Source organism: Barbus barbus, assembly GCF_936440315.1.
Source record: "Barbus barbus genome assembly, chromosome: 44".
NCBI classification, from domain to species: Eukaryota; Metazoa; Chordata; class Actinopteri; order Cypriniformes; family Cyprinidae; genus Barbus; species Barbus barbus.
The window spans coordinates 21,029,114-21,054,471 of NC_136722.1; the positions used below are offsets into that span (position 1 = coordinate 21,029,114).

General features: G+C 36.5%; 1 protein-coding gene across 2 annotated transcripts in view; it reads left to right on the plus strand.

The window, feature by feature from the left end:
• Nucleotides 1–488: 488 nt before the first annotated feature.
• Nucleotides 489–25,358, plus strand: part of LOC306863176 (dual specificity calcium/calmodulin-dependent 3',5'-cyclic nucleotide phosphodiesterase 1A-like) — a 57,041-nt gene continuing 32,171 nt past the window's right edge. For both annotated transcript variants that reach the window (XM_079406387.1, XM_079406388.1), the window contains exons 1-2: nt 489–771; nt 3,597–3,623. In XM_079406387.1, coding sequence (XP_079262513.1) covers nt 641–771; nt 3,597–3,623 — 158 coding nt within the window. In that variant the 5' untranslated portion in view covers nt 489–640. The remainder of the gene's footprint in view (nt 772–3,596; nt 3,624–25,358) is intronic.

Sequence of the window (25,358 nt, forward strand, 5' to 3'; positions counted from 1 at the left end):
TCTTATGCATAAGTGTATATTCAGAGACAAATAGTTTAATTGTAGTACCACAATACTACCTTTGTCCTCCTGTTTACATACTAAGTTAAAGCCTCTCAATCTCTCTCTCAAACACTTTATTTACACTTCAGACACATCCTTTTTTTCCAAGTCCGCCTCTTTCAACTTATCTCTTTTTTTTCCTTCTGTTTTTTTTTTTTCTCTTCCTGTTTTTATGTCTCTCCACTCATCCTAGACAGTGCATTAGTCCATGTTTCCATTGCAATGGTTTTATTCTCCATTTGTGAGGCTGCATGGAGTCGAGGCTCTGATACAGAGATCAACAGCAGTTGTTTAATCCCCTCCCCTCCTCCTCCTCCTCCTCCTCCTCCTCCTCCTCCTCTTCCTCTTCTCCACTGCCTTATGTTCATGAGGGAGAGAAAGCGGCCCCCTGTAGTGCTGCCATACGCGCTGCTCTCTGCACACCTGACCAGAGCTGGTGACACAAGTCCACAACCACAGAGAGAGAGAGAGAGAGAGAGGAACAGGATGAGGGACGTGCTACAGCTGTCTCTGTGACAGACTCGGCGTCTGCTGCTGCTGCTGTCGATTGCTCTACAAACTGCCTCTGCGTCCGTGCTGTCCAGATACAAACTCGTTCATGTCGTTTTGCCTGGTCGACTTTTTTGACATGGAGTCGCCCACCAAAGAGATTGAGGATTTCGAGAACAACTCTCTGAAGTACCTACAAGCAGATCAGATTGAGAATATCTGGCTCAGACTGCGAGGACTGTGAGTGGAGTTTTATACTTTCTGTCTCTGTGCATGAGTGAGCAACATGTATTTGAATTTGAATTTTACTAAAAAGCAAAAATCTAAATAACACAATATTAATACTAATGTTTTATCAGAATATGAAGCATAAAAGTACAAAAAAATCATATTTTTATGATGAATTATATTTTATTATAATTCAAAATATGTTACATTGTTTAACAGAGTCTTAATAAAAACAACCTGAAATTAAAATGAAACATTATAAAGAGTAAAGGAATATAATTTGAATATTAAATATGATCGTTGTAATTAATAGAAATTGCTAATGTATTATTATGAACTAAACTGATTAAAAATATTACTTTTCACACATTAAGTAAATTAAATAAGAATATAATGCACTACAAAGTGTAAAAATAAAAAGAATATCATAACTTATTACAAATAATTACACAATATACTGGTTATATTTCATAGCAATATGAAGTATAGAAGTATATAAAATTAATATTTTAACAAAAATAGATCATTGTGTGGATAACTGAGTCAAAAATAAAAGTAGCAAGGAACAAGAATCTTATATTACAAAAAGCTAATAAATTCAAATTTAAATATGATTGTTTTAATTAATAAAAATCCTTAAATTTTAAGAATTAAGTAAATTAATTATACAGTGCAAAGAATAAAATAATAAAATGTCTAGAAACTTGTGTTAAACTTACTTTTATAGTACTTTTCACGTTTTTATTGGGTGATTTGCAGTTGATGGCTTTCTAAAGTGTGACGCTGACATATTTGTGAAAGTGAGATGCAGGTCAGGGTTAACGGGTCACTTTCAGTACAAACATCCTCTTCATGTGTGGTTCGGTTCCCACGCAAAAGCAACCTCATCTTCCCTTAAAAGTGTTTCCAGTTTATCGTTTGAAAACTAGGCTGCCAACGGATCCAGCATATTAAAACAAAATATTTGCAAAGTGCAAGTATTTGCGGAGGAATTACAAAAGGGAAATGTTATGTTTGAACTTGTCACTGAAGCTAGATCAGGAAAATAAATGCACCAAAATAGACTAAACCGAAAATCTTTTTTCTTTGAAGACACGAGAGTTTTATTAAAATGAATTCTTGTCCTGTGATCCAGAGATGAAGTTCAGGTGCTAATGATGAGTATAATGTTGCAGAAAAGCATGCCTGTGGATGACTTTATTAGCTGCATGTGCAACTTATTTCCTATCGGCGTCTCATTTCTTGCCAATAAATGAAAGGAAACTCTTCTTCAGAATTTATGAGGACAGTAATGACCGTGTATGTTATCACAAGCGGATTTTTTTGTTTGCTGTTGCAGGGATTGATCTAATCCTTCACTGTGTCATTCCACATTAAGCCACTGAATGCTTATCCCTGTTATAAACTGCTAAATATTTTCCAGGTTTGGTTTTAGATTTATGACAACTACGTTCGTCGTGACTGTGGAGTCGCTGTCAGCCTGGGGTCCCTGAACCCAGGTGGAGAAGTCAGACAGCTGTTATTTGTCCTGAAACAAGGGCCATCAACATTGTCATAACGGCACCGGTCAAGAGCAGGGCGAGATTGAACCAAAGTCATCTTGTTTCCAGCTTTATTTCCCTTTTAAGCCCACTTTATAGAGCTTATTAAGAATTTAATTGTGCACTTGGCGGCTCCAAGGGAAATGAGACCCATGCATGTCGACACCAAGAAAAACACATACCTATAAAAGTTTAAGTCTGTTATAAAGGCAGGCGTTTTCTTTGCGGTAGATTAGATGGAAAAAAGATGTTTTGATGATGGCAGGAAGTTAAGGTTAAGGGTCGCTGATCACGTAAATAGCAGCGATTGTGTCTTAGTCTCTCCAGGCTCTTCTGAAGGTGATGTCATCAATATCTAATTTGACCAATCAGAACGTCTGTCTTCATATGGCTTGAGAGCAGCTGCAGTTGAGATGTTTTACTGAACGCTGCTTTAAAAGAAGAGGCATTTCCTCTCTACATGCAAAACAGAGCGAGCATTCATGCACTAACTGGATTTAGATGACCAAATATTCAGATGTCCGTCATAAGAGGGTCATTGTTTTCCATTTTTGCACAAATGTTCATTTGCGAGCATTTTAATCCATTGAGTATTTTAACTCTATATAACCTCTATATTTCACATTTTTGAGAAGGTTTTTTACTCTGATTACCTGTATATCAAATGGCTAGTGATCATACTTTTCACTCTAGTGAACATTTTCCAGGATAGTTTATAAAAAAGATATATATAATAAATAATATTATATATGAACATGCATTAAAGATGTGGCAACAAAAAAGCTATTGTAAAAAAGTTAGTTTACTTGATATTTTATAGAAAGTGGGGCAAAATTTCTAAATGGAAATGAAATTTACACTGAAGATTTACTGCGTACATCTTTGAAATTGGACAAATCTGTATTTAAAATGTTATTCAATTTATTTTTTTGAATTCAAATTTAAACAGTGAGACAATTATGAAACTCAGAAGGATTCATGAAATGAATGTAACACAAAAACATTAAAAGACTAAACTAGAATTAATAACAAAAACAAAATTAAAAACAGAAATGAAATTAATCAATTATAATAAAATGACAACTTATACATATAAAAACTGCCTGACTCTAAATGCATGAAATTCACATAAACATTATGCTATTTTAAGGTCAAATACATGTTTGAGTATTTGGACATATATTTCAAAACATAAGGTTTTGAAAAATATCCCTGTGACAACTAGCTCCAGTGGCCTTGTATACTGAATCTAATTTGCATTTACCTGAACTGAAATGTCCATATTGTTTGTTTCAGGCGAAAATATAAGAAGACGTCACAGAGGTAAGATATTCAGTTGGACAAGTGTGAATACAACAGATGTCCTCATCACAGCATGAAACATGAGCTGGGAAAATGAGCGAATAAAACTGTTTGCAAACAATTTGTATATACTGAGGTGTTTTTTTTCTGCTGGAAATCAGTTGTAGTCAGAAACCACATCTGTTGTATGTAGGTCTGGTCACAGTTTCTGATGTGGTTTGTGCTAAAAACAGAGTCCGAAAGCAAAACAGGGTTGTGGCATCGTTTGGAATGTATTTTTTTCCTTTGATGCAAAGCTGAATTTTCAGCATCATTACTCCACTCTTCAGTGTCACATGATCCTTCAGAAATCATTCTAATATGCTGATTTGGTGCTCAGACATTTCTTAAAAAAAGTTGTGCCACTGATGCATTTTAATGTAGTATCGACATATGCGTTGAAGTACCATATATAAATACTGCAGTTCATATATTTGAATCATCCAGTTCCACAGAATGTTTCAAAGAACCGTATCATTAGCATTTGATACCTTCACTATACCATGGTATTTTTTTGTAAGGGAAAGCTTGTGATATTACCCTGGCCTGTAGTCTATCTCTTTGTGTAGGGGTATATGTCTAAGTCATATACAGTATGTCAGTCCAGCTGTTTATATTTGAATGTATTTGAGGGACACATTCAAACACAAACCAAATAGAACAGCTACAGACGTCCTATGACATCAACCAGAGACTAAACAAAAAAAGCTTTAACCGGTCAGTAATGACTGTGATCTTGACAGTGTGTTCACACACACACACACACAGAGAGAAAGAGAGAGAGACGTAAACAGCCAGTAGCAGATGCCTGTCCTTCCCTTCTCACTGTGTCTTGTGTGTGTGTGTGTGTGTGTGTGCATGAGAATGTCTGTGTTTGTCAGGCTTTGATGGTTTGGCAGGGCAGTGTTGGAGATGTCAATGGCTGTGTGTGTGTGTGCAGAGCTGGAGGGAAGTGTGTGTGTTTGTGTGTTTGAATGGGGCTTGAGGGAGTTATGCTTTATGAGCCCATCAAGGTGAAAGGTCACAGGCCGTTCAGACATCAGATCATATATATCACTGTACTTCTGAGAATGTGACATTTTCATCTGTCTTGATAATGATTTTTGTTTCACCAAACCCAGTTCGGGAAGTTATTTTGTGCCCAGTCTCAAGCTTAGACAGCACAGCCTATATATTTTATTTCTGATGAACTCCTAAATGGCACACGATAACAAAACAAACTCAGTTTGCTCACTTTACATGTCTGTCAAACAATCTCTTCCTAAATAAGTGGGCAATTGTTGGTTGTCATAAGCTCCAGTGTGAACTACACATAATAGCCAAACGTTTGGCTATGCAAAGCTATTTTGTGCTCTGAAGAACGAGTGAGAATATTTGATAAGTATCCGCTTAAATCAGCATTGTCCTAATTTGTTTCTCATGTGTATACATATATATATATACGTGTTTGGGAAGAGTGACGTTTTCTCAGGCGAAATACGGTGCTGGTGGGACTGTTCATGGCAGCTGTTTAATTTGATGTAATTATCACCATCACGCCATTCCTTCACAGGATTTATGTCTCCTGATGATTAAGTCACGGGAGATTCTTGTGTGTTCAGATAAATCTCTCGCATACTGCTGTGCAGTGAAGGAATGGGTTTTCCAAAAATGTATATTTTGCCATCATTTATTCATCTTCATGTTTTTTATTTATTTTGTGAAGAACTCAAAAGGAGAATGTCACGCATGCATGAATGTCATGCATTTTTGTTGCATGCAACTCTTTTTCATGCAACAAAAATGGACGTACTGCTAAACTCCAAAAAGGACCTAAAAACACCATAAAATTAGTTGGTACAACTCGTGACTTTGAGTTGATACTTGCTGAAAATCTTTGCACACTGAGTCTGAAATTTTCGTATGCATTTTTTCTTTTTTCGTATTCATCATCCTTTCCTATCAAAATGCTTGTTATGGATGTGAAAACGCAGAAATTCGAACCTGATCCAAAAACATTTTTATGACGGACGAAAGTTTCGGAGGCAGTGTGTAAACGTGATTAACAACATGAGGTTGTATTTATTTTTTAACGTGCAAAAATTTCAAACGAGAATTTCAGACTCAGTGTGCAATGACCTTAAGACCCAAGAACCAATGACCATTGGCATAAAATAAAAAATAATAAGGGTTTGTAGCAGCTTGAGGTTGGATAAATGATTGCAAAATTTTAATTATGTCCAATAAGTTTATGTAAAATATATATTTCATTGACTATATGCAAAACCAGCACCTAGTCCAGTGTTTGGCAACTTCACTGACATTTGGAAATATTATTGTTTTGATGGAAAAAAAAAGTTGAGTAAAGTGTGTCATGTTGCAGTATGTAATTGTGATGTATTTTATAGCTCCAAGAGAAACCACATTCTAGGTCAAATTCAATTGGGTCACACAAACAGGTTTTGTGGGGGTTTTAGCATTGGCCAAATGGTCTGCTGCACACTATCAGTGGGTCACGCATTGTGGTTTGAGTTGGGTAGGGCAGTGTTTGGCATGCCATACAGCTCGTAACTAAATGTGACAGGCTGCGTGCCTGTCGGAAAGACTGTAAGAGATAGTGTGGGCAATTGTTATACAGATGTGATGGACTTCAACATTTCTAAGATTTTCCTATCAAAAGACAAGATGTTGATTTAGACCATCTTCATTAGTCCAATGTGCATAAGTTTTCCAACCCATCTCTATCATTTGGCTATTATTTACATTTCACACTGTTTTACTGTGCTTCAAAAAGACAGCCAGCTAGTCTTTCTCTTACAGACCTCTTAGTATTAGTCATTTCTCGATGCTGTTTTGATTTTAAAGTTGGTTGGTGAGGTCTAGATCACCATTACAGTGTTGAACTTCTCAGATGTAGTTGAAGAGATGTTAAGTGTTTGGTTAGTGCACAGTGCTTTTGATGAGGAGGAGAATCTAGCTGGCAGATTTTGAAGATAAAATCTTACTGAATATAAAATCTTACAGAACAAATGTTTCTTAAAGCAGAAAATCTGCATATTGGAATGGTTTCTGAAGGATCATGTGATACTCAAGACTGGAGTTATGATGCTGAAAATTCAGCTTCGTCATCACAGGATTTTATTTTTTTTAATTTACCTTCAGTGACACTATTTTATTTTATTTTGGTTGCACTGTGTTTTAATGCTTTATTTTATTTTTATTGTAACTTACGTATTTTATTTTAAAACTTGTTAGTTGTGATAACTATTAGCTGCCTATCTTGGCCAGGACAAAAGCGATTTTTAATCTTCTTTAACTCATATTTATCATTCAGATATTTATAGGGGCAAACGGTTGGCAATACCTAGTACTGCCACTGGCATTTTGTCCAGTGTTTGCATTTTGACCCAAACTGATGCCCGAGCCACTGAATCCAGGGAGTGTATTACAGCCATCATCATGGCCTTTTCTGATGATCTAATTAAGACTGGCTTCCCAGTCAGAGGCAGCACAGCCATTACAGTCTCCTGCAGCCCGACGGCACTTCAATCTGTTTCTCACACATGGCGTAATGAACACTGGGGCATTCAAACTCACCAGAGCCCTGCGCAGATGGGGTTTGTTTACACATAGGTTCTCTTTTCATTTTGACTTTTTGTGGTGTGGAAATGAGCTTTGATGTGGTTTAAACCCAACAGTCTGTCCACGTTCAACTTTCTTCTCTTCATAGCTTTGTGTCATTCTGATAGACTACATGTGAAGCCGATTAGCTTTGCTAAGTTGGAATGAAGCGGAGATAAATATTTAGAAACCACCGACAGATGAAAATTCTCTTTTGCATTGGAGCGTTAAGACTTTTTACACAAAAACATCTCAAACGATTGAGTCAGTCAGCGATCCAGAGCTGCGTTTTGGCATTCGTGAGTTTCTTGCGCTAGCTGAGTGCGTTCGGCTCTTGAGGTGTTGTCTCGTCATGCCTCCGCTGACTGATTTCAGCTTGTTAATCGATCGCTTCACAGCCCCCACACCTGATAATTAACAAGATAATTACTTCAGTCAAAAAGTGACATATTTAACGAGCGATTTCACCTTACAACACCAATGCTCTCCTCAGGGAGCTGCCGTCGCTGGTGTGTTTTGTCAATTGAATACAAAACAGGGAGACAAAATGGATGCCATTGTCATTTGCCATCCTTTAGTCTATCTCACTTCCTGCGTAGACCTTGAGTGGGCTTTCCTGATCGTATTATTCCATACTCCTGAAGAGTACCGTGCCCACAGGGGTTTGCAGGGATTAAATGTGCTGTTCTGTTGAAGAGTGCAGTGCCGATTATGGGTACGCTTCGCTCTGATCTGTCCTTCAAATTGCCGGCAGTGAGATGGAGAGCAGAAATGAGTCTGGGTTTATCTCCCAGAGCAGGGAGCAATCCCTCCCGGCCACACGACGACCCCTCATTTCCTGCTGCTCCTACACAATAATGGGATACAGGTGCTGACTAGCATTCATTTGTGATGAATTCCATGCACAGCATAACAAACTGCCCTGCCAACAATAAAAATAGGTGTTTTGGAGGTTCAGACTGCCTGGATTATGATTGATATGTCTGCTCTGCAAGACAATATATAAGGATTGGTAAAGACGATGCCTGGATTTCTTTTATAGGAATGAATTAAAAGCATATCCAGACATAATTTAAAGCTAACTGTGAAATATATTCACCACTAGTGTGAATTATTGCATTTTATTTATTTATTTTTAACAGGTTTCCTAAGCACTTCCCTGTCTCTAATTGGTCAAGCAAACAGATAATCCCACCCTAAACTCGTGCGATTTGTTGAGCCCATAAATTGCCCAGAGTCATTCTGAGTTTTTTCTGGCATGTATTATTTTTATATATATTTTTGATTATTAGTAACAAAATATAAGCTGTCCTAATTGTCCTGATCCAACCCATTCCTGGTATATAAAATGAGGTCCCATCAGATTTATTTTCTTCTTTTCAAGTTAAGTAAAATAGGTTGTAAATGTACTGATTAGGATACTGAAATGATCAGCCCATCCAATCAATGCACACTACATCCAATTTCAATTAAATTCCCATTTAACACTTTATTACTACTATTGAATAGCCATTAGGCACTTTATTTTCACTTTTTTAATATATGATGTTCCTTTTTCATTAAAAATAAACACCTCTCCAAGTTGATGTGGGTAACATTTTATTTTGATAGTCCACTTTAGTTACTAAGAGTAAGTAACTTTGCAACTACATGTCAACTACAGTAGCAGTCATTATAGTATTAGTAGACTGTCTGCTTAATATCTGCTAACACTTTATTTTGATGGGTCCACAACATACAACACTGAGTATGAGAAACTTTGCAAGTATATGTCAACTTATTCTACTAACCCTAAACCTACCCTACTGAGAGTTAGTAACATTTAGCTGCAAATGAATGAGAATTAGTTGACATGTAGTTACAAAGTTACTTATAGTTAGTAGAATGTCTAAAGTGGACAAAATAAAGTGGAAGCATGATATGTAATAGAAAAAGGGAGAAGAATGGGGAATGAGCTTAGGTTGGTCGCATTAAAAGCCAAATCCACTGGCCTTAAAGTGCAGTCGCATTTGCAAAATTTAGGCAAAATACTGCGGGTAGAAATTGTCAATTTTCCATTGTCAGTGTGTAGCGATGTATGAAGCACTGCTCACCAAAGTCACTTTTAAACCAACCCATTTTCTGTTGCTAATTGCCGTGAATTTGCATCATATTTGCTAAATTTAGGTAAAATTTCACAGCAGAAATGGTTCATTTTCCATTGTCAATGTTTAGCGATGCATGAAGCACTGCTCATAAAAGTCACTTTCAGACCAACCAGCTTTCTGTTGCTAATCACTGCGAATTTGTGTGATCAACTTCAACACAAGTATTTTATCAACACTTTGCGGGGCAGTCGTGGCCTAATGGTTAGAGAGTCGGACTCGTAACCCAACCGAGTTCAAGTCTCAAGTCTGGCAGGAATTGTGGGGGAGTGAATGTCCAGCGCTCTCTCCACCCTCAATACCACGACTGAGGTGCCCTTGAGCAAGGCACCGATCCCCCAACTGCTCCCCGGGCGCTGCAGCATAAATGGCTGCCAGCTCCGGGTGTGTGTTCACGGTGTGTGTGCACTTAGGATGGGTTAAATGCAGAGCACAAATTCAGAGTATGGGTAACCATACTTGGCCACATGTTGCGTCACTTTCAATACACTTCGCAATACAAGCAAAATCTGCATGGGGAACTTTTTCACCCTCATGCAAAACTTTGCACAGATTCCTATTGAAATGAGTAGAATTTGCCCACTAAATTGTGCAGGGCAATAGTAGATGTGACTGCACTTTTACTCTCCACTCCATGTTTCCATCCACCAGCTTGGTTTCTTTTGTAACTTTGTCTGGCTCAACCAGACAAAGTTAAATAGCCAAGTGCCAACAAGATGGGCTGTTGGCACTTAGTGTAAATAGTCACAGAAAATATCTTTTGCATTGTAAAATTAAAAATGTAAAATGCTACAAACATAGCATTAATCTTGCCATAACTTAGTAATGTCGGTCGTCTTGTTTCCCCTGAGCTTCGGTTTTTGCTTCGGCTAGTTTGGATGACTTGCAGAAAAATAGCTTGCGTGGACGGAGACTGTATAACTGTGATGGAAAGTCGTGACCTTGGCGCTTCAATTGTGTTTATCAAACGGATTTATAGATGTGTTCGAAAAAATGGCACAAAGAATATCAGCAGTTTGCACCTCAGGCAAGCTAAAACCCAGAAGCCTCTCCACAACATTCGCACACTCTTTAATACACATCGCATGAGGGATATACCGTTGACCTCTGAACTCACTCTTCATTCCCATGCAGATATCTGTAGGGCATAATGATTAAACGACTACGACTCCAACTGCAAAAATACTGTTGAGGGGATAAACACTCTTTTCTCCTGGAGCAGACAGATCTGGCTTTGGCCAAAGCTCACACAGCTCTTCAGCTGCATAAAATCAGCACAGCTGTGATTACTTTGGCCGCAGATGACCTATCATGCACGATGGGGCTCCTCCAGGGCCTGGGTCGTGGGAGCAGAATGAGGCCGATGTTCAAACCATTATTTACAATTAGCTTAAATCATCTGCATATTCTCTCCAGAATTATATTTATTTCATATTTAGTTCATTTAAAGGTGAAATGTGTAATTTTTAGTGTCACCAAACAGAACTGCAAAAATAATGACTCATTTGATGAGGCAAAGACTCATCAAACTCTATTCTATTTTTTTGCAGGCCTCGAAAATATCTGTCTATCTGTCACGGGAGAAAGGCATCTTTATTATCTTTCTTTATTATCTAATGCCACTCAAGCATGAGGAGATCTGAGGTGTTTAACTCTGATGTTAGGAGAGCTTTTCTCTAAAGCTGATATTCTCTGTGCCGGTTGATGAGACGCAAAACACTGAGGATTTGTTAGGCTTTGCAACTGCAGACGAATACACAGGTATCAAGTATATTCTCAATCCTTTCTGTCTTATATGTAATCCCTTAGAGGAGCAAACATTGTTATTAGTCCTGAAGGAGTCAGTATGTAGGGTTATAAAACCATAAACATTATACCTGAAATTATAATGTGGCTTATTGAGGAGAAGTGCGATATTCAGTTACAGTGTTAAGACTTATGTTTTTGTCTATCAGGTGGATAGAAAAAATAGACTTGCATTTTGCAAATTTTTTGCAGTAAATGTTTCTAAACATCCAACAAAATAAATTTATTAGATTAACAAGATGAATATGTTTTATTTTCCTTTTTTTTTTTTTTTTTTACTTTGCATTGAATTTATTTTTTATACAAGTAAAAAAAAAAATTCTTATTTAAATTTTGTTGAGATATTTTAACTGGAAAATTCAAATTTGTTAAGGATTTTACAGCAGTGTGGCAATAACGTTTGTACCGAAAGCGTAAAAATCGCTCCCTGTCACTCATTCCCCACCCTGAGCAAAGTAATATCAATAATCAGGCGATACAGAGGGTTGTTTATCCTGGATGCAGCTGTGGTGAAATGTCATGTTGTGTGGTATTAGTGAATAAATCTCCCCCTTCCACCAGCCGATAATTTTCATCCCATGTTTTTGTGTTTTCCGTGCCACTTAATCTGCAAAAAGAAATATCAACTTGCTGACTAAATAGGCTGTAGTTGCTTGTGAAGGTTAGCAGAATACTCCTGTACCTGCTTTTCTAGTTTATCATAATTTTAGCAGGCTCTTCGTTTTGACTTGGGATCCTGCTGTATTGTTTTGGCTAAGTCTGGTAGGAAGAACTCGTTCACTTTGTCTTAACTTCATCTTGGGAAACAGAAGGGATGGAAGGTTTTATGGTTTTACTGAAACTCATTTCAGCATAATTTAAACCATTCAGTGTGTTCTGCCAGCCTTGGAAATGTTTCAGATGATCAGTGCCAGGTTTGACTTTGCTTTGGCTCTTGGAAATCAGAAACTACGACTGCTTTCAATCAAATCTGGGTACTGCCATCGGGCTAGAGTGAGAAATGGGTTAATGGAGAAATAGACAACGATCAATTCTGTTATTAAGGTGCTATCAGTGAATCTGCGTTCAGTGCTGAGGCTCATTTTAATATTCATAAATCTACAATGGAGCCCTGATGGCCTTAGTGTGAAATAAAGTAAGATGTCTGGTTACGTGGGAATAGCTGGCAAAGTGACGTACTGTGAAACTGAGTTTATAGCGTGGAAAATGTCCAATCAGTGGCATAATGACCTATCAAATTCATAATTGCAGCAATACAAAGCTCTTGACCTTAAACCCAGACATTTATCAGCTTTTATAGCAAGGAAGGGGTTAAGCAAGGATCTGTGCTGCCTCTAATTGAGCCTTTGCTAAGCCTGTCTTAAAATGTTACTGACCATTCCTTCCTTAGCAACTGTTGCCATATTATCAGACCATCTTTTACTCTTTTTATGATGTAAGTCTTTCGAAGCCCTATGTTGCAAACACTGTAGAAACATTAGGAACAGTTTTACCAATTAACACTGTTATATTAGTATATCAGACCAACTACTACTGTTTTTATGAAATAAATTTGGGTCAGTCCTATTTGTTTAAATGTTACAAATGTTGTGGAAACATTAGGAACAGTTCTGTCAGTTTATATTGTTACACTGAGTCACTTTCCCAAGCCCTGCCTTAAAATGTTCCTGACTAATCCAACTTTAACAACTGTCCATATGTATTGTCAGACCAGCTTTTGCTCTTTTTCTAATGTAAGTCTACCATTGTGGAAACATTAGAAACTGTTCTGTCCATAACTGGTTTCAAATAAGGTGTTTTTCTTTTCACTTTCACTCGTTCCATTGTGATACTTTATTCAGATTCACAGTCTCTACATTTTGTAATCACATTATTATGGAATTTAATCATTTCTGTTTAAGAAAAATTACATATAAAACACTTTGTAATTCCACCTCATGAAGTAACAATAATATCCATTCAATTTCTTTGAGTACATTTTACTGAAATTTTAAGTTTTTCTTTCTTGTGAAATTCTTTGTAAAGCTTCTCTTAGTATATTATCCAAAATGGGAGGAGCTTAACAAAGGGTTAGTTGTGCACTTTTGGAATTCTATTATATATTATGTCATATCCTGTCATGTGAATGAATCAGATCAGACTGGGCATTGATTCGGTCCCCCGTGAGCCATTCTGGAGGTCTGGAGCTTTCTGAAAGACTCCAGATGGACCTGGCAAATGCTGTGTCAACACTTTGGCCTTCAACGTCTAGTTGCCATCGCACCAGTGCACCAGCCACTGAGACAATTAGTGACCTGGACAGAACAGACACAACAGAGTCAACTGTTTCTGTCTGCCCAGCTGCTCAACAGACAACAGCGGCTGTATTTAGAGTTTCCCCATCCTGGCCAATTCCACACCAGCCTCTCTGGTCTTGATTAGTGATGACGGGCAGTAAATGGTGTGTTGTTATGGCCATTAAACTTTTCACCCACCGTTAGCATCATTGGCTACACCGCCCATGAGCCACCGCTGCTTCTGTCTCCACAGTTACAGAGGAACAGAGCTCTTCCTACCAGACTGGACAGATTCTCTGGAACTTCTGCCAAGAGCTCATCACAGTCCAGCAGTGCCAGGACTTTAACATGAGCTCTGAGCAGGAACTGAGTGACTGTAGACATGGAGCCAAAGTCCTTAAAGGCAAGTCAGTCCACTTGGTGGCAATTTTGGCAATAGCTAACATCCCCATATTTATGTCAAAGGGGATAGATAGAAATAAAAGTAGTGTTGGCTAATTCATAATACAGTTATTTTTATAGCATGTCAAATCACCAGTAAAATTTGACTATTATTATTATCATTATGATAACATTATAACCAGTTAAATTATTAATCATATATATATTGACAATGTATTGTCAAAAATAAAATATGTACAATATTATATAAATATTATAAATAATAATATTTATACAAATTATAAAGTATGTTTTTTATTTTTTATTGTTATTATTTTTACTGATAAAATGATTGGGCACGCTGGATAAAAAGCATCAATAAAATGCATGATTTTTATACAGTTTATCTGTATAATTTTCCCTACCTGTGACATTTCAGAGACGGAGATATGTTTTACATTTTGAATAATTTTCACTGACAAAATGTGTCAGAAAAGACCAGGAAAATAAATGTATTATATAAATATGGTAAAAAAATACAGGTAAACTAACTATTTAAAATAACAGTTTTCTATTTTAATACATTTCGAAATGTAATTTATTCCTGTAACGTAAAACTTCAGCATCTTCAGTTTCACGCAATCCTTCAGAAATGATTCTAAATGCTGATTGGCTGCTCATGAAACATTTATTATTATTATCAATGTTGAAAACAAGTTGTGCTAATAGTTTTTTGTGGAAACCGTGATGCATTTTTTTCAGGGTTTTTTAATGAATAGAAAGTTAAATGACCAGCATTTATTTGAAATAGAAATCTTTTGTAATATTATTGATGTCTTTTATCAGTGTCACTTTTATCAATGTAATGCATCTTTTCTGTATGAAAATATCAATTTCAATAAGAAAATCTTATTGACCTTAAACTTTTGAATGCTATAGTGTATATTCAGCTCTTTCTTTTTAATTTACTGCGAAGAAACAACATTTTCTTGCGATTTCTCTACTTGTTGTTGTAATCATCTGATGCCCTGGTTTATTCTCAGATGTGGAAAAATCATTAAAGCTGTATTTTATCTCCTCTAGTGCTTCAAATCTTCAGCCTCAGATTACCTGCGGTCATTAATCCTGAATGAGAGCAAAGAAGATGAATTTTAATGAATTACATTGAGTACTTGGTTTAGCATGTTGACAGAAGCGTTTACTATGATAACCATCAGTATAGCTGGTTTTTGCTTGGTTTGTGGGGGCTGGGTGTGGGCAACCAGGTCATACAGCAAGGTTATGGATCCATAGTCGTATGGAACCCTGTTTTGTTCTGTTCCACGGCTATATATAACACACAGTACAGTCAAACCCAGGTCGTATTTCAAAGCTGTCTTTGTGAACCCGAATGGTTAGTAATAGCATGCGGAATGTGCGATTAATCAAATCAGCGAAATAATCCAAATTCCCTGTAGAACGTGTAGCAAAGTGTGTACGTGCGCTTGCAAACGTGAGCGATCGTGTACTTTTGTGTATCAGTGACCTTCATGTCGTCACCAGAGAGTGAAATGTGAGGGGGGTCCGGGATAAATGGGATTGTTAGGGCTGAGTGACAGTTCAGTGTCAGTTGAATCTTCACCAATTATCAATCTAACGTCTCCACTGAAGTGTTACTGAACAAAATAGGAGTTGAATATTTAATGAATTTCTCTCTCTCTCTTCCCATCTAGCTATCTTTTTTCCATCTGCCCTCTGTCTGTTTAGTTTAGGAAGGCAATTAAAGTAAGCATATGACCTGTAACCTGAAGCTTTGACTGACCTTCATACCGCAGTAACATTTGTGAGATATTGTGTCCCGGATTGGCGCTTAGCATTCGCTCGGTAAACAAGCTGCACTTTATTGCAAAGCTGCCAGAGCATTGTGTATGCCCGTGGCAGCGTGGAGAAATGCTGTTTCGTGAAGAGACTCGAAGTTGCAAACATGACTTTCATTATGCCACAGATGGTCACATCAAATCAGCCCAAGTTGCCCCTTCTTGTGAGTGCCAGCTCCAAAATCTCTTTCCATCCCACTGTTTTTCAGCACAGCTGTTCGCAGATTTCATCACTTGCTTAAATTTAATAAAGCGCAAGTCAAAGGATTTTGAAAGTACCTTATTCATACACTGACACATGCTAATATTCCAGAGCATGAGAGTGAACCTGACAGGCCGAGGAAGTCCATACCCGGAGAACTGTTAGCATTCATTATGGCAGGGTATCGATACACATTTCCAGATTCGATTTTGATTCACAATCCTTTGATTTGATTTTGACTTGATTCAATATTAGTTTAATTTTGTTTCATTTAGGTACATTTCTAGATGAAATGTGAATGATTCTTTTGATTGAATTCAATATGATTTGATTTGGTTTTGATTAGTTTGATTCTGATCTGATTCATTTGAGTACATTTACACATTTGACTTTATTTGGATTCATAAGCCATTGATTTAATTGAATACAATTTGATTTGATTTAATATTTGTTTAATTCTGATTCATTTGGGTGCATTTTCAGATTCAAATTGATTCTGATTCGCAAGACCTTGATTTGATTTAATGTTTTGATTTAATCCAATATCAGTTTGGTTCAATTTTGAGTGGATTGTTCTGATTAGTTTGGGTATATTTAAGGAACAGTGCCCATTTTTCCTTGTAAATTAAAGAAATTCTCTCAGCTAATGGTGTAGAACTTCTCATTTGATATATATATGAAAAATATTAATGATTCATTATTATTAAAAAATGTATAATTATATTACGAATTTAAAAATCAACAACCGAAAGTTACATTTTATTTCTTGTGTAAAATTATGAGGTTGTTTTGAGTTATTATAATATTCTAAACTATATAGTTGTAAACTCACATGTGACTCCCATGATGTATAACGGATATAGGTTTCTAGTTCCGAGTTTGTGTTTGTTTGTTTAGAATGATTCAGTAGAAAAACTGACTCAAATAAATCATTTGTTTTAGACATTTTTACCCAGCCCTACTGTTCATGACTGGCACATCCAGTATTGAAAATATCACTGAAATCTTCATTTGTAACTTCACAGAATTTTTTTTATTTATTATTTTAGTTGAAATCCATTTTAGTCCAGAAATTGTAATACTTTATTTTATACTGATGTGTCACATAAGATGAAGTGGCATGTAGTAGTGCTGAATGGAATCCTCTCAGAGGGTCACGCATGTACAAACTACCATAATCTCTCCAGCTCCCTCCCCATGTGGATGTTTTCTGGATTAATCGAGGCAAAACCCATGTCAGCAAGTTAACACTTTCATTTATCTCATTTTCTCACAAATTCTCTGTTAATCATTTGCTGACACATCCATAATTCTTTGCACACATTTGCAGGTTTTGGTATTTAAAGAACCTTGACCATTATTTTGTAGAGAATCGAGGCAAAACCCATGTCAGCAAGATAACAATTATTTCACTGGTTCTTATCTCATTTTCTCACAAATGCTCCTCTGTTAATCATTTACTGACATACCCATAATTCTTGGGCACATTTGTAGGTTTAGTAATTAGTCAATCTTTCTTATCCATCTTCTTTTTTGTTGTTTATAGTCTATAAACTATATTTAACGTGCAAAGCTGACATCCCACTTCCATTTCCAAACCAATGAACAGATTGCAGACCAAAAGCATTCAAGTCGCTTTATCACCTATTTTATATTTTACGATCACCTGCTTAATGCATTAATCTGTTTTAGTGCTTCATAAGAAAAGACACAGGACACTAAGTGTTTTACAAACAGAGTGATAATAATGTTTGACAGATGGAGTGAATCTGATAAACTGAATTCTTTAATGGTTGCACCACCCATTGTGTGCATATAGTGAGAGTGTGTGTGTGTGTGTGTGTGACTGGAGAGGATTAGGGCAGACCTGTGATGTGCCTTATTGCGACGCTTTGAGTTAATGCACCGTAAGCCAGACATTTATCTCTGGAGGTTTGAGCCTGACTGTGACTGCTGCCCTTGTGAAGTTTAGAGTTACAAACCAATCCATTACAGACCTGACCACAGAAGTGACTATTAATAATGATTACAGTAATTAGTGGTGTTTGCTAAGGCAAGCATCGGTATTATTACTGATCATACTTTGGTTTTACTAAGTGATTCAAACCAAACCCTGAACCTAATTATTAAGGGGATAGTTCACCCAAAAATGAGTCTTCTCAAACCTGTATGACTTTCTTATGAAGAACACAAAAGAAGATATTTTGAAGAAAATAGGGACAACCCTTTGACTTTCATTGTATGGAGAAAAAAGTAAGTCAGAGATACAGGTTTGAAACAACATGATGACAGAACCCTTATTTTTGGGTGAATTGAAATGATTACATGTACTTTTCTACATTATATCTAATGTATCATTTCTACCTGGTGTATGATAAAGTATGCAAAAGAAAAATTGCAGCCATCACACATGTGCATACTAATATTCCAGGACGAGAAAATGCAGCTGACTTGTGTGTGTTTTTCACTTTAGTGTCAGTTTAATTTTCAGGCCTGTTATAAACTAAACCTTAGATGACGACATCATGTCCAGAGCCTAGTAATCTCACTGGACATGCTTCGTATGGCACACACAGATGATGAGAGGTCATCAAAAGGACACAGAAGAAGTCGCTTTTTTAAGTGTCTATCGGATTAACGTTGATAAAATAGCCAAAAAAGTGAATTATTATTTGTATTAATGGCCTGATTTTAATTGTTGACATGATTAAGTCAGTCTGAAAGGAGCCCGTTGTGTCTTTTCTTTTACAGTACCTCATCATTTTCTCTTTGCTGTTGTTCTTTGTCTTGTTTCTGGCTCTATTGATCAGTTTATTATCTCCCTGACCGTGTTTTAGTGATGTAGAGGTCGGTCTGACCCTTCTGCTTTTGATTAATAAACAGTGCAGAGACGTCCAAATCTGTGACCAGAGATGTTTCTGTGGCCTTACACATTAGGAAACATTAATGTAAATGAGTAAAATAATTTTTTGGTCTTGTAAATATCCTGTGTCACTAAGGAAATTGGCTGCACATATTAATTTGTGTGACAATTTTTGACCTATTAACATAATTTACTGAGGAAAATGCAACCTTTTTTCAATTGTCAGAATGATGGAACGCTTTTTGAACTCTGCGTCAATGGGTTTAAAATAGATAAATGATATGTAAAGTTACATGTGGATGACTACATCTAATATGCAGCCTTTGTGATAATACTACAGTGTTTCTTATATGGCTCAACATGATATTATGAGGCTTTATTAGTGGATGTGCCAGGAATTTTATTGTTTATAACCCTGAATGATTAATCTGGGCAGATGTGAGTTCTTTCAGTTTTTTTGGTCGCTGGTGTACACATTTGTCAGAGTTCAGTTAGCGTAGCTGTTGGAGCCACAGACATCATTTCAATCCTGTATGTGCACGAGTCATTTTGCCAGAATCCAATTAGAGAGCCGTTAAAAGGGATTACGGCGCACTTAGTCCTGCTCTCCCCAACCTGATTAAAGGGTTTATAGAGGTTTTACAGTGTTGTGTTTTATAGACAGGTTTAAACCCGATGAGCTTGAGAAGATCGGCCCAACATTGGTTTTTCTGCTTCATCCGCCTCTGTTCTTTGGTTTTGGAAAGGCTTAACACACTGAACCTGTTGCTGACGGGTTCAGATCCATCTCTGGTCTGCTGAGCAGAGATTTATCTGTTAAACCTCTGAGATTAGAGAGGTCTGTGCTTGTTTCTGAAACTAAGCCTATTTTGGGGACCGTTTGAAATGTGACATTATTTTTATCATGTTCACAGAATATTCTCAGAGAAATGTCAATTTCATTACTGTACTGCAGAAAATTATCATATACAGTATTATTTAAACTGTAAGTAATTATAAATCACGGTTGGGTTGTATTTGTATTGATTTTAATTAAAAAAATAATTTAAATAATACTAAAAATTCTTTAGACAGGATTTTAATTAGTTAGAATAAACTAATAAATGTTTTTACAGGAATGAGAATTTTAGTGCATGGTGGAATGTGCTTAAATGTCAAAAAATATGTAAAATTTGGGTGATTTTCTATATTAAACATTGTGTAGGAATTTGTTTTTCTGAATATATGGTACTTATGCAAGAAACACAGATTGAATCTCATTTCCTAATACGGTTCCTCTTTCTTCCCATCAAAAAAGCCAAAAATAAATGAATTGTGTTTTGAGACCAATCTGGTTTAAAAGATTGTAAGGCTTATGGTTTGTTTATTTTGATGAGTTTGATCTTTGGAGGTTGAGGAGATGTCACTGGAGAATATTGTGTCATTGTTCTCAATCCAAGTGCTTTCTGGTGCCTTTGGCCCCAGTCGAATATTCGTCCCTGCGGGACTCCAGTTGTGAGTCGGAATTAAAGAACTATTGGGAAATCGGGATGCTGACCCGTCTTCCTTTCTGAAACCACATCCGGATGGAGATTTAAGCACTGATTGTTTAGGATCTAATTACCAGCATATCCTTGTGGTCCAGTCCCCCACTATGCGGAAGGAAGGCATTTGGGGCCCCCCGTGGACGTCACATATGTTTCAGGCTACATGTGCCAGTCGACTGACGCATCGCAAATCACCACAGCAACCTCCGCCGTGCCGGAACGTGGCGTTCAGCATCACAGAGTTTGAGCTCACCAGATCCGTCAAGGTCGCAGTAAACAGTCCACTCAGCACAAACACGCTCATTCAGAGCCCCAGGAGAAAAAACTCATGACAACAAACATGACCGTACAACCCCATCAACAACCTAACACTTCCTGGTATGTCACGCAGCCATGCTGTTCTGTACAAGATTGACAATTTTGCACAATCCTGCTCCAAGAAAACTGAACTCACAGGATTGTAGTGAAGATTGCAATTCTCAGAGATTTTTTGTTTGGCATTTTTTCTTCTATTGAGAACAAAGCTTGTTTATTTATATTTCTTTAAGCATATATTGTATTTCATTTAACAAGTCTATTTTTATTTTTAATTTATTATTATAGATTATTTATTTATTTATTTATTCTGTATTTTTTATCTATTTGGACATGCAAATATTTGTTTGTTTGTTTTCTTGTTTGTTTCTCTTTTGTCAAGTATATTTAAAACGTTTCCTTCATTTTGTCAAGCAAATGTATTTTTATTCTATTAATTTTTTTCTCTATTTGGCTAAACATATATCTTGTATTTCTTTCTTTCTGTCTTTCTTTCTTTCTTTCTTTCTTTCTTTCTTTCTTTCTTTCTTTCTTTCTTTCTTTCTTTCTTTCTTTGTCCTCTGTTTATCTTTATTCTATTTACATATTTTATCCAGAATTTTGTCAAACTGATTTTTTTTATATTCTATTTACATTTTTTATATTTATATAGCATATATTATTATGATATACTTATTTTGTTTATATACTTACATTATTAACATTCATGCAACTTAAAAAGTAGATCATAGCGAAAGCTTTGCCAAGGTCATGGGTTCAATTCCCAAGCCAGGGAATGCAAAAACAGATAAAAATGTTTCCTTGAATGCAGCACATAACCAGTATTGTTGTTTGCAACATGCTAATGTCAAACTGCATTGAAATCAATTGTGAAATGATTTTTCTTCAAGCGCTATTTGTATAAAACACTAATGTATGAGTTACTTCATACACTCTCTGAAATAAAGGTACAAAATCTGTCACTGGGGCAGTACCTTTTCAAAAGGTACACTTTTGTACCTATTAAGTTCAATTATGTACAATTTAAGTAATAATATGCACCTTCAAGGTACCAAATTGGACCCTTTAGGTACAAACATGTACCTTTTGAAAAGGTACCGCCCCAGTGACAGCTTTTGTACCTTTATTTCTGAGAGTGTATGAAGAACACTCCAAATCGGTTAGATATGTGTGTCTATTTCATTTAAGAAGTCTGTAGACATTGAGGCAACATATGACGTTTTGGAACAGAACCTCAATCTGACAGCCAGACTGTCAAACTAACCAACCAGGGATTGTGCTTAGTGAGGGAAACGTCTGCCAGTGCAGTGATACAGGAATTCAAGTGAGACACGGACTTCCTGAATAAATCTCGTGTCCTTAGACGTCTAGAAGCGTTTGTGTATTTTCGCGAAGTCAGTAAAGTGTGATAATGGCTCAGATCTTCAATGACAGACCTTAAAACAGACCGTGCACTGACCTTCAGTAGAGAGAGAAAGATGGAAATCTCTCAGAGCGTGGGGGAGGATGGAAAGAAAGAGGGCATGTGTTGATTTTTGGGTAAGCGTTTTGTGTATGTTAATGCATTTGTTTGTGTGTGTGTGTGTGTGTGTGTGTGTGTGATTGTGTGTGTTATACATTAAAATAAAGAGTAAAAGGTGGGAGACAAGATTAAAGGGAGGATTAAAAGTGACCTTGAAGTATCTCAGAGGTGAAAAAAGGCAGACAAGAAAGTACAGACATAGTCACATCTCTCTCCTGTTCTTGCTGTATCTTATACTCCGCTGAGTGATCTGGTTGTGACGCCCTCGAGATCTGGAGCCTCGGCTCAGACATAAAAGTCAATGGTGACAAAACCTCTGTTCCAAACACAAGTCAACAACACTATACTAAAATATATAACATAAAACATGTAGCACACATAAATATTGAATAAAAATACAATTAAAAATAAATAAGATTAAGCAAATCTATCTATCTATCTATCTATCTATCTATCTATCTATCTATCTATCTATCTGTCTATTTGTCTATCTGTCTATCTGTCTGTCTGTCTGTCTGTCTGTCTGTCTATCTATCCATTGTTTTTATTTAAATGCTGTCTAGGTAGGAAGCTCACTAGTTTTTATAACAGAACTATAGAGTCTGGCTTAGATGTCTTTCTTCTCAAGTTTGCAATCTTAACCCCTTAGGCTGGAGTTTATCTGCTCTGCAAAAGTCAAACATCCATGATGAGTCATTGGCAGACATGCTCATTAGGAGCCGCTAATGAACAGGAAGCCTAGTATGTGATACCACTGGTGGTCTGTTCGTACAATTTAAACTGTATATCTGTCAGACAAAATATGACTGTGAATGAGCATCGAATAGAATGATATTTGCATACAAAGCTCGCTTTCAGCCAGACACATACTCTGTATAAATATGCAAATGCTTGGCTAATGCACTGCATGCGTCTTGTTGTACATAACGATGTGCTTAACATGCGTTCTTGTGATACTGTCATGGTGACAAACCTCAGCACTCAATGGGACAATAGATTTTCCTTCAAATGTCTGTGAATGTGGAGTTATTCATGCAGCTAGAATGTATATAAGATCTAACTTCACTTTAAACTGTTGCTCTGACCTGTAGGTTACGATAATTCCTGCTAGGTTTTATTTTATTTTACTTTATTTTACGTTTCTCAATACCAATTTGATTGTTCCGTCTTGTTTAAATAATATTTATATTTAAATGTCATTGTTTAAATAATATTTATAATTTAATTTTTAATAATAATATTACAACCCGAATATATTGCCTATATTTTATTCACAATAGAACATAGATAACATAACAAATGTTGAAACTGAGAAATTTTTACAATTTTATGCACAAAATGAGCTTATTTCAAATTTGATGCCTGCTACAGGTTTCAAAATAGTTGTTACGGGGGCATGTTTACCATAGTGTAGCATCTCCTCTTCTTTTCAAAATAGTTTGAAGACGTCTGGGCATCGAGGTTATGAGTTTCTGGATTTTTGGTGTTAGAATTTGGTCCCTTTCTTGCCTGATATAGGTTTCCAGCTGCTGAAGAGTTCGTGGTTGTATTTTTCGTTTAATAATGCGCCAGATGTTCATATCTGGACTACAGGAAGGCCAATTCAGCATCCGGACTCTAATACTATGAAGCCATGCTGTTGTAATAGCTGCAGAATGTGGTTTTGCATTGTCCTGCTGAAATACACAAGGCCTTCCCTGAAATAGACATCTTCTGGAGGGGAGCATATGCTGATCTAAAACATTTATATACCTTTCAGCATTCATAGTGCCTTCCAAAACATGCAAGCTGCCCATATTGTTGCACTTATGCACCCCCATACCATCAGAGATGCTGGCTTTTGAAGTGTGCACTGATAAAACGCTGGAAGGTCTCCCTCCTCTTTAGCCCGAAGGACACAGTGTCCGTGATTTCCAACAAGAATGTCAAATTTGGACTCGTCTGACCATAGAACACTTTTTCACTTTGAAACAGTCATTTTAAATGAGCCTTAGCCCACAGGACACGACGGCGCTTCTGGACCATGTTCACATATGGCTTCCTTTTTGTATGATAGAGCTTTAGTTGGCATCTGCAGATGGCATGGCGGATTGTGTCTACCGACAGTGGTTTCTGGAAGTATTCCTGGGCCCATTTAGTAATGTCAATGACAGAATCATGCCGATGAATGATGCAGTGTCGCCTGAGGGCCCGAAGAGCACGGGCATCCAACAAAGGTCTTCGGCCTTGTCCCTTATGCACAGAAATTTCTCCAGTTTCTCTGAATCTTTTGATGATGTTATTCACTGTAGATAATGAGATTTGCAAAGCCTTTGCAATTTGACGTTGAGGAATGTTGTTTTTAAAGTATTCCACAATCTTTTTACACATTCTTTCACAAATTGGATACCCTACTTCTGAGAGACTCTGCCTCTCTGAGACATCCATTTTATAACTAATCATGTTACAGCCCTGATGTCAATTAAATTAATTAGTTGCTAAATGTTCTCCCAGCTGAACTTTTCAAAATTGCTTGCTTTTTCAGCCCTTTGTTACCCTCGTGCCAACTTTTTTGAGACCTGTAGCAGGCATCAAATTTGAAATGAGCTCATTTAGTGGATAAAAGTGTCAAATTTATCCATTTAAACATTTGTTATGTTCTCTATGTTCTATTGTGAATAAAATATTGGCTCATGTGATTTGAAAGTCTTTTAGTTTTATTTTTTTATTTTTCAAATTTAAAAAACATCCCAACATTTCCAGAATTAATAAACAACAATAATAATAACATTAATAATTATGAATAATAATAATAAAGTATGATTATTTACCCAAAGCCTGATTATTAAGTTTACATTTAATTAAAATAAAATCAGTGTGAAATTATGCAGTAGAAAATGTTGTTTTGTTGGGCGCACAGGGTATACGGACATCATAATCCATCTTTATCAACAAGACATGCCATTTTAAGAAAAAACACACACAGTCAATAACAGCAGTCCATTTTGACCCCTGTCTTTTAGATTAAAAGTGAATTTCCCTGTAGAATTCAGCTCAAGGAAATTGAAACATGTTGATAAATTTTGGCTTCACCATTTCCTGTTCACAGACATTACCGAGCTCAGCAATCACGACTAAAACACATTTACATTCCTCAATTCTTTTAGCCCACAAGACCTTTATTTGAAACATGCTGTCTAAATCCGATCCCAATCTGAAACGGAAGGCGTGGTTTAATGGTCTAATC